The 25,535-nt window shown below is 43.0% G+C and overlaps 2 protein-coding genes and 1 long non-coding RNA gene across 8 annotated transcripts in view; 1 reads left to right on the forward strand and 2 right to left on the reverse strand.

The window, feature by feature from the left end:
- Positions 1-1,902: 1,902 nt before the first annotated feature.
- On the reverse strand, positions 1,903-8,411 carry LOC106749699 (serine--pyruvate aminotransferase, mitochondrial). 3 transcript variants are annotated; one of them, XM_014629396.1, is made up of 6 exons: positions 7,155-8,411; positions 5,770-5,970; positions 5,460-5,617; positions 4,841-4,996; positions 3,400-3,744; positions 1,903-3,309 (listed from the first exon to the last, which is right to left on the reverse strand). In XM_014629396.1, the coding sequence occupies exons 1-6, from the start codon at positions 7,341-7,343 to the stop codon at positions 3,156-3,158; spliced, it is 1,203 nt and encodes a 400-aa protein (XP_014484882.1). In that variant the 5' UTR covers positions 7,344-8,411; the 3' UTR covers positions 1,903-3,155. The 3 variants fall into 3 exon arrangements, with proteins under 3 accessions (XP_014484882.1, XP_014484899.1, XP_014484892.1); XM_014629413.1 differs by having other exon boundaries at positions 5,770-5,923; positions 7,155-7,298; XM_014629406.1 differs by having other exon boundaries at positions 5,770-5,983; positions 7,155-7,298.
- Positions 8,412-8,908: 497 nt separating this feature from the next.
- Positions 8,909-25,535, forward strand: part of LOC106749366 (rho guanine nucleotide exchange factor 10-like) — a 31,150-nt gene continuing 14,523 nt past the window's right edge. The window contains exons 1-5 of one of the 4 annotated variants that reach the window (XM_014628745.1): positions 8,909-9,011; positions 11,684-11,862; positions 13,172-13,512; positions 15,966-16,256; positions 16,441-16,601. In XM_014628745.1, the coding sequence (XP_014484231.1) occupies positions 11,761-11,862; positions 13,172-13,512; positions 15,966-16,256; positions 16,441-16,601 (895 nt within the window). In that variant the 5' untranslated portion in view covers positions 8,909-9,011; positions 11,684-11,760. Of the gene's footprint in view, positions 9,012-9,626; positions 10,038-11,683; positions 11,863-13,171; positions 13,513-15,965; positions 16,257-16,440; positions 16,602-18,418; positions 19,315-25,535 lie in introns of those variants that run through there. The other 3 variants (XM_014628738.1, XM_014628755.1, XM_014628763.1) reach the window with 3 other exon arrangements.
- Positions 23,406-25,247, reverse strand: LOC106749408. The gene is made up of 4 exons (XR_001374857.1): positions 24,879-25,247; positions 24,233-24,317; positions 24,007-24,148; positions 23,406-23,718 (listed from the first exon to the last, which is right to left on the reverse strand). It is a non-coding gene; the product is annotated as an uncharacterized LOC106749408 (long non-coding RNA).

Here is a 25,535-nt window from a genome sequence, read left to right on the forward strand (position 1 = left end):
TATATATATATCGCTATTCTGATATAAGTTTTAGAAGTATACGAAAGCGAAACTTGACAATAAGCTATAATCCCGGCTGTTTCTCCATTTTTTATATTATATTAATTGTAATCCTCCGTCTCGCACATATCACTGTTCTGAGTTTTATAAACTTTATCGGCGAGATTTATCGGGCAGCGTGCCCGAGACGAGAATAGAAACGCTAATAGAAATCTAGAGGCCACTAACTGGCGAAAAAACTTGCACAGCTTTCGATACCTCCGCCTCACAATCTTTTTTTAAACCTTTAAGAGACACTTTGTAAAGGTCGTTGCGTTTGATTCGGAACAATGGAACACCGAACGTCCATATATGCCTTAACATTAACTCAACGTTATCTTGTTCTCGACGTAATGTGTTTCATATGAAGGAAGTTGATTCTCCGTGTACCATAAGTGCCTTATATCGTACCGAATATGCATCGTAGTCAGTGATGTTTAACGTTGAATATGCGAGCTGTATATAAAACGTGTATAATTAAGCAGTCGAAATCGATCTTACTCTAGCAACATTGCGTTAATTACTGTAGTACGATATTTATATATTACGCATATATACAGGGTGTTCTCAAGAGTATCATACTATACTTAAACTGTTCTGAAGTTCAATTAGAATTAATGCTTTACAAACCCACACATCATAGATGTCTTATAGACATCTCTTATGAAACATTTTTCGGAGCATGTGTAATTGTCCACATTACCGATCAAGTATCGGTGGAAACTAGCTAGGATGATGATCATATCCAGCAACATACGCTTTATGTTTTAAAGTTTAAACTTTAGATTTTAAAACAGATATCGCTGGATGCCATTATCCGCCATTTCCGCTAAAAATCATCGATATTTTATTCTAACTCGAAACAAGGCGGATGGACAAATTTTCAATCTAATCATAATTCTCGACTAATTGCAACACGATAAAGGATAATAAATAAAACGTCCTTTCCTTTCTAACACATTCAAACAATCCTAAAAATTTATAATTACATTCACATATAAATGTTTCAAAGCAATTTTAAATATAATATTTTCGATGCCTTAAAACAATCTCAAGAAAATCTTAAATTGGGGAAACGTGTTAAAGTCATTTTGATAGTTTTATAAAATATCTCTGGAATTTTATAACGTCTTTAGGACGTTATAATGTTGTGTGTGCGAGAAGCTTCGCGGAAAAAGATAATTCAGAACTTTCGGACTGCGAAATTTTCACGAAGAACAACGCGTTGTATGCATGGCGCGCACAAATTGGTTACACCCTGTATAGAAAGTGGGAAGCTAACTCTGCCCACACTTGAAACAAAAAAATTACTATTTTCTCTACTATTTTAAGTGATACAGAGAAGGAAAAATCGAAACCATACACAGAGAATCTTACGGTTTCGAGGAGCGTATGTTGTACGGTGGCAATAATTTCGTCGTGGATGGAGGCCGTGTGAAGGTCAACCTGAATTTTCATACTGAAGCATAGTTTCCTAAATACTTACGTTTGTAGCCCTTCTCATGATGAGTACGAAGGTCCATGACTCAAGATCACTGAAGATTGAATGATGACCGAACGTGCGTGTGAACTCATATCTTGACGCAACATTAGGTAGACCTCAAGCTCACGCTCGATCACTTGACCTTCGGTGACATAGAGTCACAGGTTGCGTGCGTGCATGCTTTCAGTGCCATTCTAAATCCCCGCGCATGTTATTGTTTACTGTCGATTATTATTATTATTATTATTATTATTATTATCGTCATGATTATTTAAAGTCATCCGCATGTGTAAGTGATCGGTCTTATTTAGACGGGCGAGTTAACATTAACTATTTAATTAAGCAGCATGCTCTTATTCCGACATGCTTCATGTATATATATATATATATATATNCTTTCATTTAATAAGGTTTATCGGCGTACTGTACGTACTATACCGATTATCGGTGCGGTCCTCCGTGACGCTTACATGTACATGGAATAGAAATTCGTATAGTTTCGAAGGCTCCGAAAAGAATCACTTTCCCATTTTTCCGCAGATTTTTTCAGTTTCTTACCTTCTTCACGGCAAAGAAAATAAATATGGCGGATTTTAACCGAATACATGTGAATTTTTACAAATGAATTTTTCTACCCTTGCGACAGAAACCGAAGGAATCCGTAGAAAATGGGGAAAAAACCTGAACCTTCAAAACTATAGAAATTCGAAGGCTTTAGGCTTAGTGTTTATATCGGCTTAAACTGACCGGGATAGCTAACGTAAAAAGATGTAAAGGGATGAGAGCAGTGTATATGCAATTTTACATCGCATGAAAGGAAGAGTCGCCATCGTTATCCAGCGTGACGGACAATTGAAAAGAAAAGAACAAGGAGAGGAAAGAGAGAAACGGCGAAAAGTGAACATTGCTCGAGATGTTCGTTGCAGCGAATTATAATTTGCCGAGTCGCGCTAAAGTACAGTTCCGTCAATTCGTCGCGAGATGATCACGAGTTTACAAAGTGTGCTGTTACGGTGCTGCAATGCGACGTCGTATACACATATATATATACACATTCACACACACACACACACACACACACACACACACACACACACAACGCCATGATCTTGAATAAATCTCTTTTGTATTTCTACTCCTTCGTCGAGAGAAGCGTGTGACACGCGCACTTTGATAGTTTTTCTGTAGAGAACGGAAATCGATGCTATTCTGTACTGTGCCAAAACAATTTATTAATTAAAAAATTATTATTGTTATTATTATTATTACGATTATTATTGTCTATTAAACGGTCTTCTCCCTACGATGTTCTAAATCACTCGATGGATTGTAACCACATTCAACTTCAATGCGTACTAATCATTAAACCTCCGATAGTCTCCATATCTTTCACCCATAAATGGTTGCCTGCATAAATATATCTCATAGATACACTAACTTTCCCGTTATTTCCCTCTGCTTCTTGAAACAAATTTTCTTTCATTAGCACTTGAATAATAAATCAAGCACTAAAACATACGTGAAAAATTGAAGAAAAAATTGATAAGTATTAGAATTGATGAGTATTAGAATGGTATTTAATGGATATCGCGACTAACGAAGCGTTAATAATAAGATCGCAATAATGATTCCGTTACATCTTGGGTTTAAGGGCGTGTTTCAGTCCGTCGTCGAGAGCGTTTAGCACAAGGTCGACGGTACGGGGTCGCGCGTTGACCCCCATCAGTCCGACACGCAGAATTTTACCGACTGTTGGTCCCAGACCGCCGCTGATCTCGACTTTGTACCTGAAAGCGATCCGAGAATCTTCTCTAACGAAACTGGCAATTTCAAAGGGTAGGACGAGGAAAAAGACAACTGCGAAGAAGAGAACTCACCGTTTCATGGCTCGCGCTGCCACGATCTTGTCGTCGATCCCGTCTGGCAATTTTATCGAGATGAGAGTCGACAGTTGATAGCGCGGATTTTCGACGTAGCACCGCAGACCGCGCGACCGAAGGCCTCGCTTGAATCTAACAGCCGCCGCCGCGTGTCTGGTCCAAGAAGCGTACAGTCCTTCCTCGGCGAGCTGCGTCAGTGCCATTCTCAAGCCGTACACCAGCGTGGCGCTTATTGTGTGATGATACACGCGTTCCCCGCCGAAACAGTTCCAATAGTCCCCGAGTATTCTCATGTCCCAGTAGAAAGCGGACGGCTTCGTCTTCCTCCCGAATAGCTTGCTCCTGTGGTATGACAATGCGTTACTCAGTTATCACAGACTTCTATAAAGAATGACTAGACCGGTATTTATAATCCAGCGCCACCATCCAGTCACTTAAGCCACCTTTTGTCATGCTTTTCCTGACAAGTCGTTAGAAAAATTCATTGTCGTCCAAAATGGGTCATTTTTTTCCTCAACTGCCGTTAGATTTGTAAAATATAGGCGTTCTACATAGAGAGCGTCCCGGATCAAGAGAGACAAACTTCGCAAGGGCTTAAATGGTCTTAGTTACTCTCAGGATTTGATAAGAAATATGTCCCTTTTGATGCCTGAGAGGTCACTTTGTCACCTTTCTTCCAAGAAGCAGTTACGATTTATTTTTTGCTTCGGTGACTGGATGGCAGCGCTGATAGTCGGATTTTATAATGAAGATCTTCAGTTCATCTTTTGATGCTATTATAGGTCATTTCATTGGTTACAAAGCATTTAAATATGAACTTAAGACGATCTTAAATGTAAAATCTGACTATAAATATCAACCCTAAATTGATGAAATAGCTATGGAAGTATAATTGACAAACTAACGACAGGTAAAAATTGTGATGGAAATAGCGATCATAATTCGAAGAGACAAATATACCGAATTTTCAGTTCTCTGCTGATCATTATCAAAGTATGGAACTAACAATTAATTAATTAACACGTGAAATTCTGATTCCAGCTCAAACAGACTGAAGTTCAGATTTCAAGAAGTGGGAGTTACGAAGCTTCCTGCGGCTTACGTAAAATCCTTCGTTCTTAAGATACAGACTCGGTGGGAGGCACAAAGTTACGGAAGAAAGCTCTTCGATTCTGGGTCGACCAGAGTGCAAAATGTCATCGTTCAAGAATTCCCTCTGAGCTTTCGACGCGCATGTATATGATATGATTCACCTGGGAACCGAATAGGCGACCACCTCTGACAGACCGCAATGATGACTCACGAATTCGATTGACATTCTGTACATATATCTGATAGTCCATTCTCGGCCGCGGCTTTCTCACGAGTAGCCGCGCGTCCGAATGACCGAAGATATACACTCTTGTGGGGAATCTCGCTCGGTATCGATTATACGCACTCTGCGCGCGGGCTGAAGGAAACGGGCGTTATTCCTGGAGGAGCACCGAGGACCTTCTGGCTGCCGGTGTAAACCGCGTCCACTTGCCAGGCGTCCATGAAAAACGGCTCTCCGCCCAACGACCCCACGGTGTCGACGATCAACAGAGCATCGTACCTACACGGAAAAAAAGCAATTTCACAATTAGTGTAACTGAATTTCCCGCTGAGTTTCTTTCTCAAGATTTTTCCCCGTGTACTCGTCGATAATAAGTGAGAGGAGGAATTGAATTTTTCCATTCTATCGTAAGTATACATACACACACACACGGAAAAAGCAATTCCGTTAGTGTCACTGAATTTTTCGTCGCCTGGGGACCGAACGAAAATTCGATTAAGAACAGGAATCGTAAGAACAGAAGGATTCCTGTGGGGAGGGTTTCTACTCGATCAATTGTTTTCAGTTGTCTCAGTCAAATTGTTTTGGTAAACGCCAACTATCAGTGACGTAAGACGCAATAACAGAGATATCATTTCTTGTCACTAACTTGTCATTAAGTTTTTATCTGATCTCTGTGCAATTGCAGGAACTGAGATTTTGTTCGTGTACTCACACGCACATATTACAAAGCATATATTACTTATGAACGAGTGCACCGACATCCTCCAGAGGCTGCTTCATACCCGTCGACGATTCCGCATGAGTGACAAACATGACTGCCGGCCGATATTTCTTCAGAGCCTCCTCCAAGTCGTCCAATTCAAAAGCTACACCGTATTCAGTCTCCAGAAATTCCACCTGAAATGTCAATTCTTAGAATGAGAAGAACGAGTCAGTTACTTTTATGTTCTATGACTTCTGTTCCTTTTTTTCTTCATAAAATCAGAGTTGTAAAAGCTAATAGAAATTTTTTATTAATTTGATAATCGTCTAATATCTTTTCCACATACTTTCGCACCGATACGATCGGCCATGTCTGCCGCGCGTTCTCCCCAAAAGCCGCATTTGGCGATCAGTACGGTGTCGCCGGATTCAAGCAAATTTCCCAAACAAGCCTCCATCCCGCCATGACCGGATGTGCTCAATGCCAGGGTGAGTCGGTTCCTGGTTTGAAACGCATACTGTAATCCCGCTTTGATGTCGTCCATCAACTGCGAAAGGAAACTTTTACCACTTTTAATCGATCGGTCGATTAATGCAAATCATTATAAGAAATTATTACACCCCAGTAAACACCAGCAAGTATCGGTAACATAACATTGATACTTAATGTCCAACACGATAATATAACTATTACATAACACATATATTATGTAACAATTAAATATCGATATTATGTTACTGACATTTGATGTTTACTGAAACGTAATTTCAAGTTTGTACATATGTATGTATGTTTGTATGTATAGTGTGGTCCTCCGATTAATTATTCTCAAGGAAAGCATCGTCGTGTTCTATTTATTTCAAAAATCATTTTTTACAGAGAGTGAATCGTTGCGGTGAAATTGGAAACAAGAATATACGATAGAATTTTATGCAGGGAGCTTATCGTTAGCAAGTATTATATTCGCTATACCAATAAAACGAAAGCATGATATAGCTTTTAGAAGAAAAAAATTATTACTGACCGTGATAAATTGGCCAGTGATAAATTACTGCAGCTGAGTAGTTTTATTACTCGTGCTAATAATAAAACTACTGAACTGCAGTAATTTATCACTGGCCAATTTATCATAGCTAGTAATACTTTTTTGCAAGAGACCCCGGCGGAAATATTGCACAGCAATATCCCGGCACAAAACTTGTGGTTTCTCCAATAACCGTCATATATTATCAAATATATTGCCGATAATATATCATCAAATATATTATCGATATCCTAAGGAGAGCGGAAGATCATGGTAAAATCAAAATGATGTTAGAATGATGAATTATGATTGGAAAGTGAGTCCTTATAGTCATTTTTTTCGTGATTTTAACGTCATTGTAATGCCCTCTTCTGCCTGGGATGATACTATTTACAATGAATAAAAAAGAATATATCTATGAACGGTCCGTTATTTTTTCAAAACCTCGCGCAGACGAGAAAACTCCCAGACAGCACGAAACATTTTGAAATCGTTCTAGATGTACTCAGTACACCCCGGACATATTCTGGACTGTTTTGGGACATTTGTGCTGTCTGAGATTTTCTTTGTCCGCGCAACACTGTTGGAAGAGGGATACATTTTTGTTTTTTTTATCCGCTAAGTAGCATTATATCGGTAATATATTTGATGATACACGACGGTTAGTGAAAAAAACCACAAAGTGCCGAAGCGAGTCACGGAAATACCTGGCATATCTCGGGGTGAAGGTGACCAAGCACTTGCCGGCCGAGGACATCGAGGACTCGATTCGAACAGTTACTGGGGCCAGGACCCGTCAAAGTTTTTTCCAACGGTGAAAATGGCCGCAGAATCTCCTTCGGCGGACGCTCGAACACTGCGTATCGTCGCCAGATGCGATTCGAATCTCCCGACATATTCTCGTCTCACGAAGAACTTCTGTACTCTCACTGCGGAGGAAGATACAGCTCGGAACACGTCTGGCGTTCGACTGTAAAGTAAACGCAATCGCAGCGAAGACTCTGCATCATTGAGATAAAGAGTTCTCATTATCTCTTGATCTTCTCCTTCGACCGTCAAGCGATAGATTTAATTACGGATTTCGTTTCAAATTATTTCGCGCATGATTCGCACAGTTACAAAACAGACGCACCGAGATAACACACGCACGTATCGAGATATTATAACAGAGACAGAGAGGCCTGGTAAACACCAACCATCAATAACGTAACATTAATGTTATCATTTTCCACTCGGCGATGTAACTGTTACATAACATGTGCGTTATATTGCATTTGCATATGTCAAGTGAGAAATTACGACATTGACATATGTTCTTGTCGGTTGGTGTTTACCGGGAGATAACAGATGATTTAATCTATCCAATTTTTCGTGTTTGCGAAATGTCGGAGACCAGAAAATGAACAGAAAATGACGATGGCGTCAAATTGATATAAAAATGACTATAAAACTCATTTTTCAATTATTTTTTATCATTTTGACGTTATTTTCATGCCGTCATTGTCCGTTCTACTTAAAAGACACGAATCACTCGTTCACGTGTTCTGTTATGTGTTCGCGAAATTGATTCACTTGCGTGTTATGTAGCGCGGAAATCCTCGTTTTCAAATTCTATCCGTGACCCAGACAGCACAAAATCTAAAATCAGGACATAAGACATCTTAAAGATTGCTATCTTGATAATGTTATTTCCCAGTAAACACTAACAATAACATTATAATCAACATAATAATTTCTCACTCAACAATATATATAACATGCACTGTATATAACAATTATATTGTTGAGTGCAAAATTATAACATCGTTGTAATGTTGCTGATAATTGATGTTTACTGGATTACAATTCCGCTCATTTGTATTTAATAGCAGGACAATTTCGGCAATGATGGGAGCTTCTTTTCGATCTGTAGACGCAGCACAAGCCAAACACGTTCGATCATTGCGAAATCCGAACGAAATGCGACGCGGCGTATCGAGCGATAACAGCCCGATTACGTCCGAAATGCAACAAGCATTACGTCACCGTTGATACAGACATATCTGGATCGGTATCAGATGCCTTTGTGCGCGATTGTAGCTGGCACGCTCTGTAGACATGCGAAAATAACGAAAACAATATTCTTCAGAGGCAAGAACGGAAAAAGTTGAAATGAAAATTCGAATATCGAGAGCTCGAAGCCGCGGGATACGACTGAATTTCGCCGGAAGACGGGATCGAAGGGTGTCGAAGGGATCGAGTACGGGGAGGAAGCGCAGCTAAAAAGAACAGACTTCAGGTTGGAGCGCAGCGTCGTGGCGCCATCTAAGAAGCAACACGGTGCGAGCGCGCGCGCACCTAAAGGATCGCGGTGTCGTTGCTCCCTCTCTCTCTCTCCCTTCCTATCACTCTTTCTCTCTTCCTCCGCTATTCGCACTTACACATTCCCAGTGCGGAGAGGGTCAGCCGGGACCGGTACTACGGATGGGCACGAGACGCGGTCTAGTCGAGTCCGGAGACCGGCGGCAGCCTCATACGGCTTCGCGACGGAACGCTTTACGTGCTTTACGAAGCTGCTGCGAAAGGTGATACGCACAAGTTGTTTTGTTTTTTTCGAAAGGAAAGCGCATTTCGTGGTCCGGGGGTGCGCGTGCCGCGATCGGCTCGCGCGGATCATCGTCATCCTCCGGTTGCCCTGTCGTCGTGGATCGTCTACTCGGACATACGACGCCTCGCTTCTTCCTCTTTGTTTCTCTCGTTATCCCGTCGATCGAGCACGTCGTCGGTGCTCGGGACTTACCGACTGGGGGAGATCGATCGGAAGTTCGATCCTTCGGGGCCCAGATCGGAGACGCGGTACACGCGTGCGCGATCGGCACGTACGTACGTTCACCGTGTACGCGGAATGCACGCACAGTGATATAATGTTGCGTCCGTTTGTTTTGCATTCCCCGGCGCTTTTTGCCCGCGAAGCGAGGCAGACCTGCGCGCTCGAGGGCGGAAGAGCGAGAAGAGCCGAGTGGTGCGGAAGGTGCGGCTGAGACAAACGTGTGTGTGTGTGTATGCATGTGTATCTATTGTGATCGCGTGAAAAGCGGCGGTCGCGCAGCGTTCGGGACGTTTTGTGCCGTCGTCGTCGCTCTCCTCTCCTCTCCCCACGATCTTTCGTCCCTTCTCTTCGCCTCCCTCCGCCCCCTCTTTCTCCTCTTCCTTCTCTCTTTCTTTCTTTCTCTCTCTCTCTCTCCTCCTCCTCCTCCTTCTCCCTCTCTCCCCCCGCGGCTTTTCTCGGTCGACCGGTCGACTGGCTTCTCAAGGGGGCGTGCTTGCTCACATACAACAATGAGCGAACGCGAAACTATCTAAGCACGAGGCACAAACGAATCGTTCCTGTGGCTCGTGTGTGGCCCGGCCGGCCACTTCGCGCGCCGTCTTCGCCGCCAATCGAATCCCAGCCTTTCTCTGTGTCTTCTGTCGGCGACTCCGGAGAATAAGGCGACAGCCCGCTTTTGCGCTGCCGCAGAAAGAGAGAGCGAGAACACTCGGACGCGCGCGATATCGCGCAGGATCGTGTTTCGTCGTTCCGTGGTGCGTGCTCGCCTCACCTACTATAGGTAATTCCGTTTAATTATCAGCAGACCTGAACGCGCGCCCTTGACGCCCCGCGATCGCGACTCGCCGTGATCAATTGACCGAGACGAATCGATGTACATTATGTGTGTATGTATTTATATATGTATTTTTCCGCTTAAAATGTAATCTCCGAGCCGAGGTAGTGTTCTTTTATCAGTAGAAAGTAATGAAGAGCCTTGCGCACGGTGAAAAATCAAAGACTTTTCCAGTTGGCGAAGCTTAATGGTGAGAAAATTTACACAGTTCGATCCCACAGAGATATGCAAATGGGAACTCGTGATAATAACCGTTAATAATCGACGGTTCAGTCACAGTGTATATATTATATACTCGGAAGCGGGAAAAATTTTTGACGCTTCTAAACGCGTCCGATGTTCAATGAGAAAATTTACACGCTTCCGAGTATATATTGAAGAAACGGTAAATATTAATTCAAGTTGTAAAAGAGACGAAAGTTTCGCGTCGCAAAGTCGCGAAGGAATCACGTCGAGTCTAGATATCCTGGAGTTAAACGGATATTCAACCGTGCTATTCATCCAGTTTCGCGCTCTTAATCACTTATCTCCCATTATAATTGCTCGCGCTGCAAAAGGGTAAAGACGATTGCCCCGTAATGCGCGAGAAGTGGATCTTCCTCAGCTGACGCACTGAGTTTCGCCATCACTCCGCGAGTTCCATCGCGAATTGTTTTCGCGAACAATTAACGTATTTGGAAATCTGTATCTTGAAAGAGAAAGAGCCAACGCTCGTTTCTTCGGTTTATAGGAATATTTGAATTTGTAAACATTACGAAATGTGTGCGTGACACACACACACACACACACGCACACACACTGTGTTCGTCACATTGATCAACTATTTCAGTAATTTAAGAGCAGAGATTTAATTTATGTGAACTTCAAGCTCGGGAGATTTCTCAAGATGTCGAAGTATTAAGGATTTGAAAAACTGTTTTCGACAATCGAAGGAATATTCTTTCAATTCTTTTTATTTCAAACTGTAAAATGTAACAGTGCATTGCCGTATCGGTAACAATGTATATGCCGCAGTGATCTTATTATTAATAATAATTACTATTAACAATAATTTATTATTGTGAATACTTACTATCCATAATTATTATTAATAATAATAATTATATAAATAATTTCATTATATATTAATTTCGGCTACTCGGGGTCTCTCTTGATCATCCGAGTGTTTGGTTATTTATTCTCATTATGGTTTCTTTTTACTTATATTTTCCAAGTCTACTATGCACGATTAGTCGAATTTCACCAAGCGCGATCGTTCACAATGGAACTCGCCCACACCTGCATCCTTTTCGAGCGAGATATAGTCACGAGCGCGCTTATCGTGCCGCTTTTACGCGGACCCCGCTTCCTTCCTGCACTTTTCCGTTCGAACGATAAACACGGAGCACTTCCACCGTCGCCGCGAAGATGAATATTTCGTAACACCTCATCCGGGACGCGTTACGGCCCGAAATAACACCGTATAATTTTGGGATGGGACTCGAGAACGACGCGCGCCTTTATCGTCCTCCAACATCGTTCATTGTGGCGCGTCGGCTGCAGCCGGGACGCGTAACGCGAATGATAACGATTGCCTTCTTTATTTGTCGCAGAACAATCCGATGAAGTACGGAGGCGAGGAATAGACACATTGGCACATAGTTAAACCGAGCTTCTCAAACGATGTACCATGGCTTCGTCTTTAGGGGGGCCAGGAATGACATCGGGCGTCCCGTCGCCGCGAATAGTCAACCTGGAATTTCCCCCACCTCCTCCTTACCCACCTCCTCAGGTAAGTCGCGGGGACGAAGTCGTTAATTGCCTCGTTGCCGATAACGCACGCTCCCTCTTGGCTGCTCGCTTGGATGCTTTCTCGAGCTTTCAAGCGCGATCCCTCGACGAGAATTTCCCTCGTTTTTGGCAACGTCGTTTCGTTATTGACTTGAATCCCGCGATGGTCATTGGTGACCGACACTGATATGATACTGCACTTGTATTATTCACAGAAAAATATATACTGCGTTCAAGTAAATACTGTCTTAAATATTTCACACAAGTTTATATATACTCGCAAGTACATTCATAGGTTCATGTCATAAACATACAATTTATTCAGAATGTATTTTGAATCCTAGTAAGTTTAGTATTTCAATCAAAAATATTAAATTAATAAACAGAAACTTCGGCTTATTCATATTAACCGAATATCAACCGAATTTAACTTTTCTTCGATAAAGTTTATAATATTCTTGAAGAGGAGCAAATTTTTCTTTTGAATAAATAATAACGAACTTTTCTAATATTTGATGAATGAATATATTTTAATATTAACATAATATTCTAATATTTATATAATATTCTAATATTTGATGAATGAATATATTTTAATATTATTATTAAGAATATTTTTTTGTTCAAGATAACCATCAAGAAGAAAGGAAGAAAAATAAACTGAGTAATTCTCCGCAGTACAATAATATTTTTCTTTGCATGTAGTGTCTTGTTAAATTGCGTATAAAATATAATTAATCGCATTATCTATAAAATAGGAAGTAAGAAATATATATATATATATATATATATCCTGAGTAGTATCTATTTACCGTGCATTTGTAATAATTTATTAAATTGGACAAGGCAATTAAGAGCCAGCGCTGGTAATTGCAAGATAAAAGTAATTTAACTTACCAAGTTAATGAATCTTAGAGAAAGTACAAAAGTTTCAGTCGTAGATTCCGACCTTCCTCGGTGAAGACCACTGACTGACGAATATTTATTTAGTGATTTAGTTAGATGTTAATCGATGGAAATCAGCGCGGAACTCAACGTGTTAAGTTACATATAATGAATAATTAATCGCATTCAAATCGTTTGTACAGTCAATAAGATCCGATGAAACAAAGTAAACGATATATATATATATATACATATGCATGTATGAATGTATCTCAGATTATATTTGCATACTGCACTTTCAGTACATCAATCATCAGTTAGGCTTTTACATAACCGATGAAAGTCAACCCGGCAATCAACGTGTTGACGATGACTGAGGATTGTTCTTCCCGCGACTATGTCGGAATCTCGGTTTTTTTCCGCAGAGGTCACGCACCACGTTGATGGAACCAATGTCGCCGGTGGTATCGCCAATCACGAACCCTCACCAACATCATCCTCTTCTGGATTACTCGTACGCTTATTATCAGCCTGACGCCGGTCATTTTCATGCCGCGTATTCGACGGAGGTACTCTCGCAGCAGCAGCAGCAGCAACAACAACAACAACAACAGCAGCAGCACCAACAACAACAGCAGCAGCAGCAGTTACAACGACAACCGCAACAACAGTCGCAGCAAATCAGATCCGATCCTTTGAAGAGGCACACTTACACAACCTGTTACGGCACGGAGGAAAACATTTACGAGGAAATATCGGAAATCAGGTGAGTGTTCTATTATCGAGTTCACCTGCGCGAACGAAGGAGGAGTTACGAGACAATTAATCAACGTTAATTGATCAACGCGCTGTGAGATATTTGCAATTAGAAACTGAACTAACAAGAGAAAGCCGAATTATACTTCCGTTTCGAGCTTTGCCGAAAATGCGCGTTGAATCGTCATCGTTATTATGAAGTTTCCAGCGCTAATGTATGCGAGAGCGTGGAGAGCGGTATAAATGAGCAACAATTCAGCAATCGCGTTCCCCACAGTTCAATGCATCTTGCAGCGGATGTCGGAGATAACGATTAAGTTGGGAACAATAAGAAAACAAGTCACGGATTATTCATCCAACGTCCTCGGCTGTGCCGCGCACAAGTCAGTGAGACGAGATAACTCTCGTGTGCGCGCGCGCGCTCGGATCGATCGCGTTGTCAAAAGACTGCGCGCTTCTACTCGCTTCGTCTTTCCCTCTCGGTGAACGTTCAAATGAATGGCCGAGCGATTCGATTCAATTATGGATCCGTTCGGCGCGGTGAGTGTTCGCGTGTGTGCCAACCGTGCTCCGCGATGTACGAGCGCAATTCTAGTGATAGACTCTGCCGAGCGCTCCGAAGTCGATTTTCCCCGTCGAGAATGTCGCGAGGCAGGCAACAGGTCTGTTCTTTTTGGCCACGCGGGGAAAACAACGGCGCGGAGGTGGATTTTCTGTTGGCCGGGAGCCAACGGTTAGATTTCTGCCCACGGAAAAATATCTCTCAGTACCCGTAACTGAAAGTATCAGATGACTCGATGACGAGAAGAGATGATATGTCTCGGTTGCCGCGACACGAGAATGTGTTCTGCGTCTTCAGCTGTGTCAAAACTTAGTCGGAGCAACCAAGGGCGATTGACTGAGCGGAAACCTCCCGCAGGAATTTTTTCCATTTGCCACAACCGAGTTTTTGTCCCCCGGGACATTCAGTTACACCGACGGAATCGCTTCTTCCATGTACTTGCGATGCAACTGGAGAATCAAACTTTCCTCCTCCCATTCATTATCGACGAATGCACGGAAAAACAACCCAGTTGCTGCAATTGAATAGGGTCCGGATAAAAACTCTAACGATAAGAAATGATATTTCCGTTACCGCGACTGAGAACACTCGTGTGAACATTCAGCCGCGGTAAAATTCGACCGAGTCGACTGAGAGCGATCGACTGAGAAAATCGACTGAAAACTTCCCGCGGGAATCTTCCTATTTCTAAGGTAAAAGTACCAATGACTAGACGCGCACTTAACACGGAGATATTTTTGTTGTTTTGATTTTTAAACACGAATGTTCAAACTTTCATGTTATATAATATTTTAAGTTTGAAGATTAATCACATTTGTATTTAAATATAAAGACAACAAGAATGTCCACAGTTGGGTGCGTGTTTCAGGCAGGTAATTTTACCTTACTTTAACCCGACCGAGTTTTCGTCAGGTCCCCGGACAATAGAAAATTCAGTTATACCGACGGAGTTGTTTCTCCCGTGTAGGAATTTTCTATTCAGTCAAACGCTTTCACTTATCTCAACGGAGTTTTTATACAGCTGAATGTCCAGATGAATTGCTTCGGCCGTGGGGACAGAGATATCGTTTATAAATCACCGAGTTTTCGTTTGGTTCTCATTCAATTATACGAACTGAGTTTTTTTTTTTACCCGTTCGATAGGAAAAACAACTCCGTGAGTGTGACTGAATTTTTCGTTGTCCGGGAAGAACGGGGGGATCAGACGGAAAACTCGGCTGTGGCAACAATAAGATTCTCGCGGGAAATTTCTGATCTATTGTTATTAGTTATCTCAACCGAATTTGAGTAGAGCTGCAAAAAAATCTCAGTTCTTAACTGAAGAGGGACCAGATGAAAATTTGGTGATAAAATATGTAGCTGAAAATATTCGTATCAAAACAATTAAGCGCGATTGACCGAGTAGAAACTTACCATAGGAATCTTTCTGCTCCTACAACCGATTTTCATCCGATCTCTGGACAGAAGATTCAGTTACATTAACAGCGTTTTTTTCCCCTCCCCCGTGAAAATGTTTTCGGTTGTAAACGGAGGTAGTTTCTCATCGAATTTTCGTCGGGCTTCTATTTGGCCACACGAACTGAGTTTTTTTTTTTTTTTATAAATGTAACAATAGCGTTGACGTGCCCAGCGCATTAGTTCAGCTGAGAAAAACAGACAGCGTGAACTTCTAAAAGAAATCTTAGAAAGATTCAAAAAGACGTCTAAAAGACGTCTAAAAAAATATGTAGATAAGTAGATATGTGTAGATAAGTCGTGTCTTAGTATCTTAGTCTCTAAGGCGTCTTTTAGAAGTTTACGTTGTTTGGGGGGCTTATTTATCTTCTTATATCTCTCTTACTTCCCGTCACTTTGCGACAGTTTCCGACGCAATGTGTGTGATTGCGACGAATTTTTTTCAGCAAACAATGTCACCGTGCTGCGTTACGCGGCTCGCGAAGATCGCTCGTAGCGGAGGAGGTGCGTCGTGTGCAGTCGCGACATCGACGTGTGCTTGGGGAGCTCAATTTGAGCGTCGAGGCGATGCTGATGCCGTCCGTGGTCGACAATAACGAGGAGCAAGTGCCACAGGAAGTCCACGGCACTTCCACCGAGGAATTATTGCCTTCGGTCGGCCCTGCCGACGATCTCCTCTCGCGCGTCGGATGTGACATGGACAGTGGCTTCAGCGGTAGCTCCAGCGCGAGTTACAGGTACATTGATGAAGAGACATCCTTCTTTTACATATACATTTATCTTTTAACTCCGGCTACAGACTCGACAAATTATGAGAAAACATCGTCATGTGGTTTGCCGAGTCTTGGGCGAATTTTATTTTACGAAATTTATCACTCACTGTCTTATCTTCACATTAAACCCGCCGAATTGAACTCGCAGGTCGGTCTTGGGATCGCTGAGAAGAGGAACGGGGAAAGGCGGTTGTCCGGAATCGAGTATCGTTCAGCGTAAAACGAAGGCTGCTATGATATGGAAGAAAGGCTGGAAAGGTTGGAAGAAACTTCATGCTTTGGGGCACAGCAGCAGTAATAAGACCACCGGTAAGTCGGATCGATCACTCGTTATGCTTGATTATATTTTCGCAACAAATAACAGAGGAGCACACACATACACATACACGGACAGAAAATGGAACACGAGAATAATACGCCGTTGCCCCCGCCCCGTGTCTGCGTTGCTTTCGCTGTTCCACATTGGACATAATCGTCTATTTTGACAGTGTTTGGCCACACGTAACCGCCCGAATACGCGTAACCTTTCTTTTATGGGAGCGCTGCTCGCGATATAACGCGACTGTTCGGTCCTCATACTTTCCGATCCGTGCGCTCGCGTGCATTTGGCGAATGGAGTTAATTATTGGTACTTGGAAGGGGTCAGCCGTGGGGTCACTCGGTGGAGAAGCAGATGCGGGATCACGTGGAACGTTTCTCCCTCCTTCCCCTCCTCTTTCTCTCTCTCCGTCCGTCCTTGTTTCTCTTGTCTTCCGCTTACATCGAGTGAGCCTTCTTCGCTCTTATGCATCGACATAGGAATATATGAACGGAATCTTGTGCGAGGGGAAACTGAGATTAGTGGCAAGAGAGGAGGGGAGATATTTTTGATAGGTATTTTGTGCGATTTCTTCGAATACATAAGTAGCGTTAGAGAGATGCGACATTTATAACGGAAGTTCAAGAGGTGCGATTGGAAAGAACAGATTGTTGGATATACGCGAACAAAGCGAGTGCGTGTGAATCGAATGATGGCGGGTCTAGCCGAATAGTCCGACATATTTGTAGTTTTTTTAATCAGAAACAATGTATCTATCGGCCCATTCTTCCTACAGAGTTTCTGTATAAACAGTATCGACGATCTTAAAAAGAGGGGAGAAGGGTGATTAATATATTAATATATTAACACAGATAAATTTCACACAGTAATGGAATTTTCAATTTTTCCACTGACCTGACAATGTCTTTTGTTTTTCTCCTTTTAAAATGATCCTTGGCATAATTATAAACAGAAAGAGTTAAAAGGATTTATTTCAGCTTTTTTTTTTTATTTATTCCCGATCTTGTTCAATTGATTCGCGTTATTTTACGCATAATTCGTGCTCAATTAATATAGTGCTTTCGTATAAATATATCGTGGCGCCGTCTGGGCAAGGTATAGCAATGAGACGGTACTAAATGTACTCGCATGGTGCATCGTATCGGTCGAGTTACTTTCACCTTTTATACATTCGTTATTGCAAATTTTTTACTAGAACTATTTTTAATCGATTATTCAAGCTCGTCAAGGCACTCTCTACCAAGCTTACACACATACTTCGATTTGTACATTGCCTGACGGCAACTCTTCGTATCACTTTTTTGAATACCTATGCGCCAATGAAACGATAAAATTTTACGACAATGTGGAATTCTAAATGTTCCTACCGATCCAACAATCTCTTCTCGCTTCCCTCTCCTCTGTCAAGAATCACGGCCGTCATTGCCGAGCCGGTTATATCCTGGAAACGTTTTAACATCGAGAAAGGTAGGCTTTCAAGCGCAACCTATGACCTCCGATCGGGGTAATAGCCCGAAATAGATTGATCTTGCAACGATCATGATGTGACGTGGTGGCATCACCGTCGGTTGATAGTCAACGTGCGTGGGGTAGAGAACTTGACGTTACGTTGACGTTACATGTGGTGTGCATGGACCTTAATACGGCACTGCCCGGTGGTCCGCTGGAGTGGAGATCTCCCCATCTTCTTTTAGCACTCTTACTATCTCGACTTGGCGACACAACTACGCCATATTCCTCTCTCTCTCACACCCAGTCTCTTCCCCCTTACTTCTCATCCCCCTCCCTTCCCTCTCCATCCCTTCTCGTCCGTTTGCACCGCGCCTCTTCCTCTCTTTTATATTCATTCACTGTCTCTCGCCTCGTCCCGTCCACCCCTATTCCACTTTCCTCTCTCACACGCTCGCGCGCGTTCACAGCTGCGCTCGGACGCGCGCTCGCGCTGCGGCATTGTGTGTTTCACTCTCGATCGCGCATATACTTTCTCTCTCGTTGCTCTCTCGTGGCTTGCAATATACAGTACTCCCTCGCTCTCTCTCTCTCTCTCTCTTTCTCTCTTGCGCGCGTTCCTTCCTCCCCCTCTCCCGGTTCCGCGCGCGCTGCTGCTCGCTCTCTCCGTCTCTCTGTTTGCCTCCGTGTGCCCTTCGCTTCTTACTCCAACCTCTGGGGCTCCAGTGTATGGCGGCTACTACGTGGAGCAACGCGGCGCGCGCGGAGATACAGAACACGCGCGCGCGCACGGCCATGTTGACTCGCCGCTTCGAGTCTCGCTCGCCTCGCCGCTTCCTCGTCGGCTTCCACGGTGCGTCGTCTTTATCGTCGGATGTCGCGGCGTTATTAATTGTGTGCCGGGCCGCGCCGGCCGCGCGCACGTGCTCTCCCCGATGCGATTTTACTTCGAGTCGCTCGTTCGCACCCGTGTGATCGTCCTCCTCTTCCGCGGAGCGCACGCATGTGCGCGCGTGTATACGGATATACGTGTGTGTGGGCGCGCGCGAGCGAGCGCGTGCGTGCGTGAATTAGCAGCGCGATCGCTTTCTGCGAATACGTCAAAAAGTGATGGTAAAGTGAGGGAGAGAGAGAGGGTGTTGTGTGCGTGCGTGTGAGAGAGAGACAGAGAGGACTACGCAAGCAAATCGGCCGCGAGGAACACTCGCCTCCGCGAGATGGAGGAACTGCATAATGGGGTTGTCCTCATCAAATGTAAGTAGTGGCGTCTCACCGATAACGCGTCTTCCCTTCGTTTCCGTGACCATCATCTCGTCCGGTAACTTGCTTTTGTACCTACACATACATACATACACATATACATGCACACGTACACACGCATATTTGTACCTTTCTCGCGTGTATTCTCGGCGACGAGAAGGCTGCGATACGTTCTGAAAGAGAGGAGGAAAAATCGTCAGATTTTCGGTCGCAGAAAGGTTCTCGTTCGTTCTGAAATTCGTCAAATCGAAGCGTCTCGAGCTCTTTGCCGCCGACCGCGTGTCGATAATCGCGCGGATCGACCGGAGATCGGAGTGAAGACGGCGGTGTTTACGAGCGGGATATTTCGTAAGTGATCGTGTCCCGTCGTTGTTACACTCGTTTTCCTGCGTCACGAGACAGAGAGAGAGATGAGACCACGTGTGTTACAGCAAATTCACATCGGAAATATCGGAATATTTGAATTATGGTTCGGCCGGATCACGCTAGTTCGTTAACGGCGATTCCCGGGTTAGGTCGCCCGACACATACGGCACTGGTTACCAGGGCTACGCTTGAGTGCCGGCGAAGCATAGTAGATAATAGAGAAGTAGGTAGGACAGATTAACCACGTTCGTATCGGGTCGGTCGGTTTTCCGGAGTAAAATCCGCCCATCCGCATAATTGAGAGACGATAACGTCCCAGTGAACGAATAATTGTGGAAAAATGCCTATTAATAAGTTGCCGTTAACTTCAAGAATCGTTCGACAAAAGGTACTACTACCTTGAGCGTTATGCAACAAAACGTTACTTCAACCTATTTCAAAGCGTGTCACAAGAGCGAGAAGTCGGAGATCTTGCGTCACTCTGCGTCAAGTTCTCGGTCTTCGGATCAAAAATTCAGATACATTGAGAGAACGATATTATCATTTAGAAATGTTTCGCTATTCTAAACACGCCAATCTGCTGGTTTTCGAAGATAAGACCAGTGCTGTTTTTATTGCACGATTTAATTCTAGCTGAGAAGTCAAGACGTGGCACGTATCGAGAGGAAAAAAATTGTTGGTATTTGTAACTGTAATCGAAATGAGCGAAAGAATTATAGTCGGGAGAGAATCAGTTTTCCCAGTAAGTGTTACTGTAATGTGTCGGTGGTAATAACTTGATTGCCATTACTATTTTTCGTTCGGTGGAGTTATAAAACCGTAGGAAGATATAATTGAGTTGCCGAAAATGACTGTAATTTCAGCGAGGATTTGTGTCTCGAGAAGTTGCATGACGTGCCGGGAGTAACGGTGCACGTTATCCCATGTTGGGAACAGCGGGGTTATGTTTGATAATACAACATATGGGAAATATCAGCCTAGCTCGCCGAAGCGGATTATGCGTGTGAAGCAAAAACCAACGGCACTGCTACCTTAGTGGCACGCGGTGCAGCCCACTGAGCGCGCCACGAATCTATCAGCCAAGCCCGCAACACGCACCGTGTCTGTGTGTGTGTTTCCGCGTACGCTTCTCAATACTATTCCGTAGGAATTGTGAAATATCTCGTTTCGCGATATCACGATATAAATAACGATATAACGTGTCGCGTAAGCGTCAAGCGATCAGGGGATGATCGAGCGTTTCCCGGTAGACACGTTAGCCGCATCCGCACTCGCGTATCATCGTTAATTATACACACGGCGAGAACTGATCTAGAGGGACGGCAAATTTTATACTCTCGTAGGAAATATATAAATATACTCGGTGTCTTTTAAGTACTGTTTAATATTTTAGAAGTTTATATTTGAGGTCGTTTTAGGAGGAGAAATTCGCGTGAACTGTCTATAGTTTTAAAGTTTCAGGGTGGGAAAAAAACGTTCTTTTCCTAATTTTTCCACGGACTTCTTCGTTTCTATCTCAAAGGCAGAAGAAGGTCGTTTAGAAAAATTCACGTATGTTCTGTTAAAACTTGCTGCATTTATTTTTTTTCCGTAAAGAAAGTAAGAAACGAGAAAATCCGCGGAAAAATGGGGAAAATGTTTTTTTTTCCAAAACTTCTAAAGTATAGAACTATGTTATCATATGAACTTTTTCATAAAACGACCTTCCAGAAATCAACTCCTAAAATATTAATAGACAGTACTTATAGGAAACACCCTGTATGTTTATTCGCTTCGACAGCATCAAATTCGCAGTCTCTCTCCAGATAATTTTTCTCCGTGTAGTTCAACTTTGTCAATTCTAGTTTTGATAATGGCAGTCGTTATTGCACGGGAAAATCGTCGCGAACCCCCGCATCTTCGAGGTAAAATCAAAGTATCGCGATTGCGCCGATATTGTTCCCGATTTTGACGATAGCGTCGATCATCCGTTTAACGGATGACTCATTCATCGTCTCGTTATATCTAATCACGATAATTACATTAATTACGACGATCGTATCGAAGATCGTTGGTGCCAGCGACGGACGATAAGCGGACATTCTTCGCTGTACGTATAATTGCGACTGAGAGAGAAAGACGGAGAAGGGCAAAGCGAGAGAGAGAGAGAGAGAGAGAGAGAGAGAGAGAGAGAGAGAGAGAGAAGTTTTACAGAGTTTAGAATGTACAATCGGTTAATGGTTAATGGACGCTTTGACCCGTAAGCGGTCGCGCGGCACGGAAAATTGCCGCGTTGCTGCTGAATGCTGCTAAATGCGAGACCGGCGAATATGAAACATTGCTGGAATCTGGCAACGTTGAAAATAAGAAAGGTGCTCCGCCGCTGTTGTTCACACTCTGAGTACACCGCGCTCTCAATTTTCCCATTACACAGATCGTAATCGTTACGTTAGACCGTGATAATAAAAATCTATGGCGAAGTGAGAACCACACTCTCACATAGTGTGAGAAAAAAATTCGAGAAATAAAAAAATATCCGGTGAGTACTAGTAACATATTTATAGCAAGATACGTATTTTTGCACCGAGGAAAAGATTTTCAACTGAGGAAATGTGCAATTTCTTAAATCTGTAGCTTTCCATGAAAACAATTATTTAATCTATATATTCAAATAGAATTATTTAATCAACAATTATTTAATCTATATATTCAAATAGAAAAATTTAGATTTTGTAAATTATGTTATAGCACCCACCGAATACATATTTTTTATTTCTCTCAGATATTTTTCTCTCAGTGTATATGTAACATGTGATATACGATGCGACGGATGATACATTTCGGTGCGGAAGGGAGTGAAAATTTTCAGCTGTCGCAAATTGGGTTACGTCTATCTTTGCATCTGCGCATTACACTATATATACGTACACGCTCGTCTATGTTATGTAATAACGAGAGTCTAATGCATCGAGGAAACTCCTAGTCACGCGTAGGTGCACTTTTCTGCGCTTTGGTGCGCCCATTGAAATGTCACGTGAAGCCCGTGATTTTTCGCCAGGCTGAAAACCGAACGAAAGCAACGTTCCGTTGCTCCATATTCACCAGGCACCATAAACGAACTGGTTCAAACGGTGAAAGGAAATTGATAAATATAGATGTAAGTGTCGGAGAGTAACTCTTTCTCGTCATCGACCGATTACTCACCTCGTGCGATCTCGCGAGACGACGACGAGGTATCCTTTCTGTTGTTTTCATTCGATAACGACCCGGGGTTTCTGCCGCGTCTCAGCGTTGTATTAAAACAACCCGCGTACGTGTGTTGGCACGTATTTTGTAAATAATGTTTTATATCTCGTTTCTGAATGAGAGAGTTTCGATTGATCGCGCCTTGATTTTGCTTTTTTAAATAACAGTTGCGCAATTGATGTCATTTTCGCAAATGACTTTCGCTCGAAATTCCGTCCCGTCCCATTTGGCATTTTAATCGAGAGACGCGTGTACACTCTTCCACGACACGGATCTGCTCGTACTCGGACGAGGAGTGAAGCGAACGGACGGAAAAGGAAAGAAACGAAAAGCGAGGCATTCTCACACGAGCGAGACGAGATGCAAGTCGTCCTCCTCGAGCCGCGTCCCTCTGTTGTTAGAAATAAAGTCAGCAGGACACCACGTGTGTGTTACCTCAAAAAAGTTCGTGGCATGTGTATGTGAGACAGAGAAAGAGAGAGAGAGAGAGAGAGTGCGACGAGTATGCTTTACTTAGTTGCCATATATCGAATTAAGCAATCGTATTATGGTGTTTAGATTCAGCGTTCTCACCAAACGACGGGAAAAATCAGCGAAAAGTAACGTCAAATTCTATAGTTCCTCCAGTTTATATATCATTAGTAGTTCTGATACTTCGAACAAAGCCAGTTAATCTCAAAGCGCTTGACCTTCAGTATTACGTATTATATTACGTATAGCGATAGCATCATCCATCATCCTATTCGAGATACTGAATCGTTTAATCATATCCCAACGAGTTGATCTGCAAAGGCGACGCAAATATCTCTGTGGAAATAAACAATTAGAATGCATTAATTATATTATATGTACACACACACACATATACACACAGCCAACAGATCAAAGATTGCAACACTTTTTTTTTAAGTTTTGCAACACTTTTTTATCCAATAGGAAAATGTATCCCTCCCGAGAGAATTGCTAAGAAACAGATTCTATTGGACACGCGATGCATTGCGAAACTCGTTGAAAAAATTATGTCGCAACCTTTAATCTGCCGTCTATGCGACCCACGGTCGACGGGATTTGTCCCGGAGCGCTAAATAAACAAACCTTTAATAATAATAATAATAATGGAATTTATATAATACCGGATCCAGCGTTGTAAAGGTGGGTATATACTGAGCGAACGAACGAACAGCGAATGTAATATATTCGCATTTGAATGCGCACGAACTTTCTTTGATAACCTCACCTATAAGAAAATCGACTTGAAACGTTCTGGATTTTTCGTTTGGATTCGTTACTCCGGATCCACATATTTAAATATTTATATTACTTCCTATTATGCGTGTCCATATTTGCATCGCCTTTGCAGGTTATGCGTGTACCTCCATTAGCTCAATTGACGTATAGATAAAGCACTAATAAGAAAAACAAAAGATGAAAATCTCCGTATTTGTATATAATATTGTGCGTATATATTTGTCTTAACTTCGTTCTAAATTAACATATTATTTAGATAATCAAATGAAATTATAGGAAGTTACAGAAAATACACTTTTTTCAGTAAATAATAAACTTATGTAGGGGCCCCATAATGTCGCCACTGAAAATCCGGCACTTTACGGAGCAACTACCTTATGACGAATTCGATTGGATGCACTAGTGCGCACCAGTGCACACTAAGGTCGTATATTCATAGTCTGTTTTACATTTAAAATCATCTACAGTTCATCTTCAGATACCAGTACATCGTTGTTTTATTGGCCACGGAACATCTAAAGATGAACTTCAGATGATTTCAAATATAAAATATAAAGACAAAACTACACTAATATGACCTCAATGTGCATTTGGTGCGCACTAGATGCATCCAATCGAATTCGCCATTAAATCTCGGGAATTGCGATGTCTGGAAACTCCTCTCGTTAAAAATTACGTTACATTTTATCGCTCCGAGGCAAAAAAGGTTAAAAGCTCACCACATCTGTTGCTGGTCCCGGATTTATGGCGTACGCACTTTTCAATTTTCCAACAACGAAAGTTTGCGTTTGCTGTTCGTTCCATGTTCGTTCGTTCAGTGTATACCGAGCTTAAGCTGCGCGAAAGGTAAACGGGGATGACGAAGTCGTTGTTCGGTGTCCGTCTCCGCTACGAGAGAGCGCGCGCGAGAGCAGATCGAAGCGAATCCGGAGTAACGGCGACGCTCGCGCGCTCGGTTTTCTCTCTCTCTCTCTCTCTCTCTCTCTCTCTCTCTCATACACTCTCTCTCTCCCTCCGTATTCCCGCGAGTATATATATTTGTTGAAGGAACAGCGGTGCATCGGTACGGAGCACGCACGCGGCTCATGCGACTATTACGCACCGCGTCGCGCGCGTCTCGCTTTCTTAATCGCTCGGAGCCACCTTGAATTTCGGTGCGTACGTGTGGGTGCGCATGCGTGAACATGCGCTCGCGCCTCTGTGCCACTTGACGCGGCGCGTTTACACGCGCGACGCGACGGTGCGTGAGTGCAAACGAGCGGGCGTGCGTGAGCGAGCGATCCGAGCCGGGCCCCCGTGTTCTTCGGCGTACCGATTTCGTCGTCCGCGCGAAAATACCGGTCGAAAGCATAGAGAGGACGAGTAGGCGGCGTGAC

Source organism: Dinoponera quadriceps, unplaced genomic scaffold, assembly GCF_001313825.1.
Source record: "Dinoponera quadriceps isolate SergipeBrazil2010 unplaced genomic scaffold, ASM131382v1 scaffold37, whole genome shotgun sequence".
NCBI classification, from domain to species: domain Eukaryota; kingdom Metazoa; phylum Arthropoda; class Insecta; order Hymenoptera; family Formicidae; genus Dinoponera; species Dinoponera quadriceps.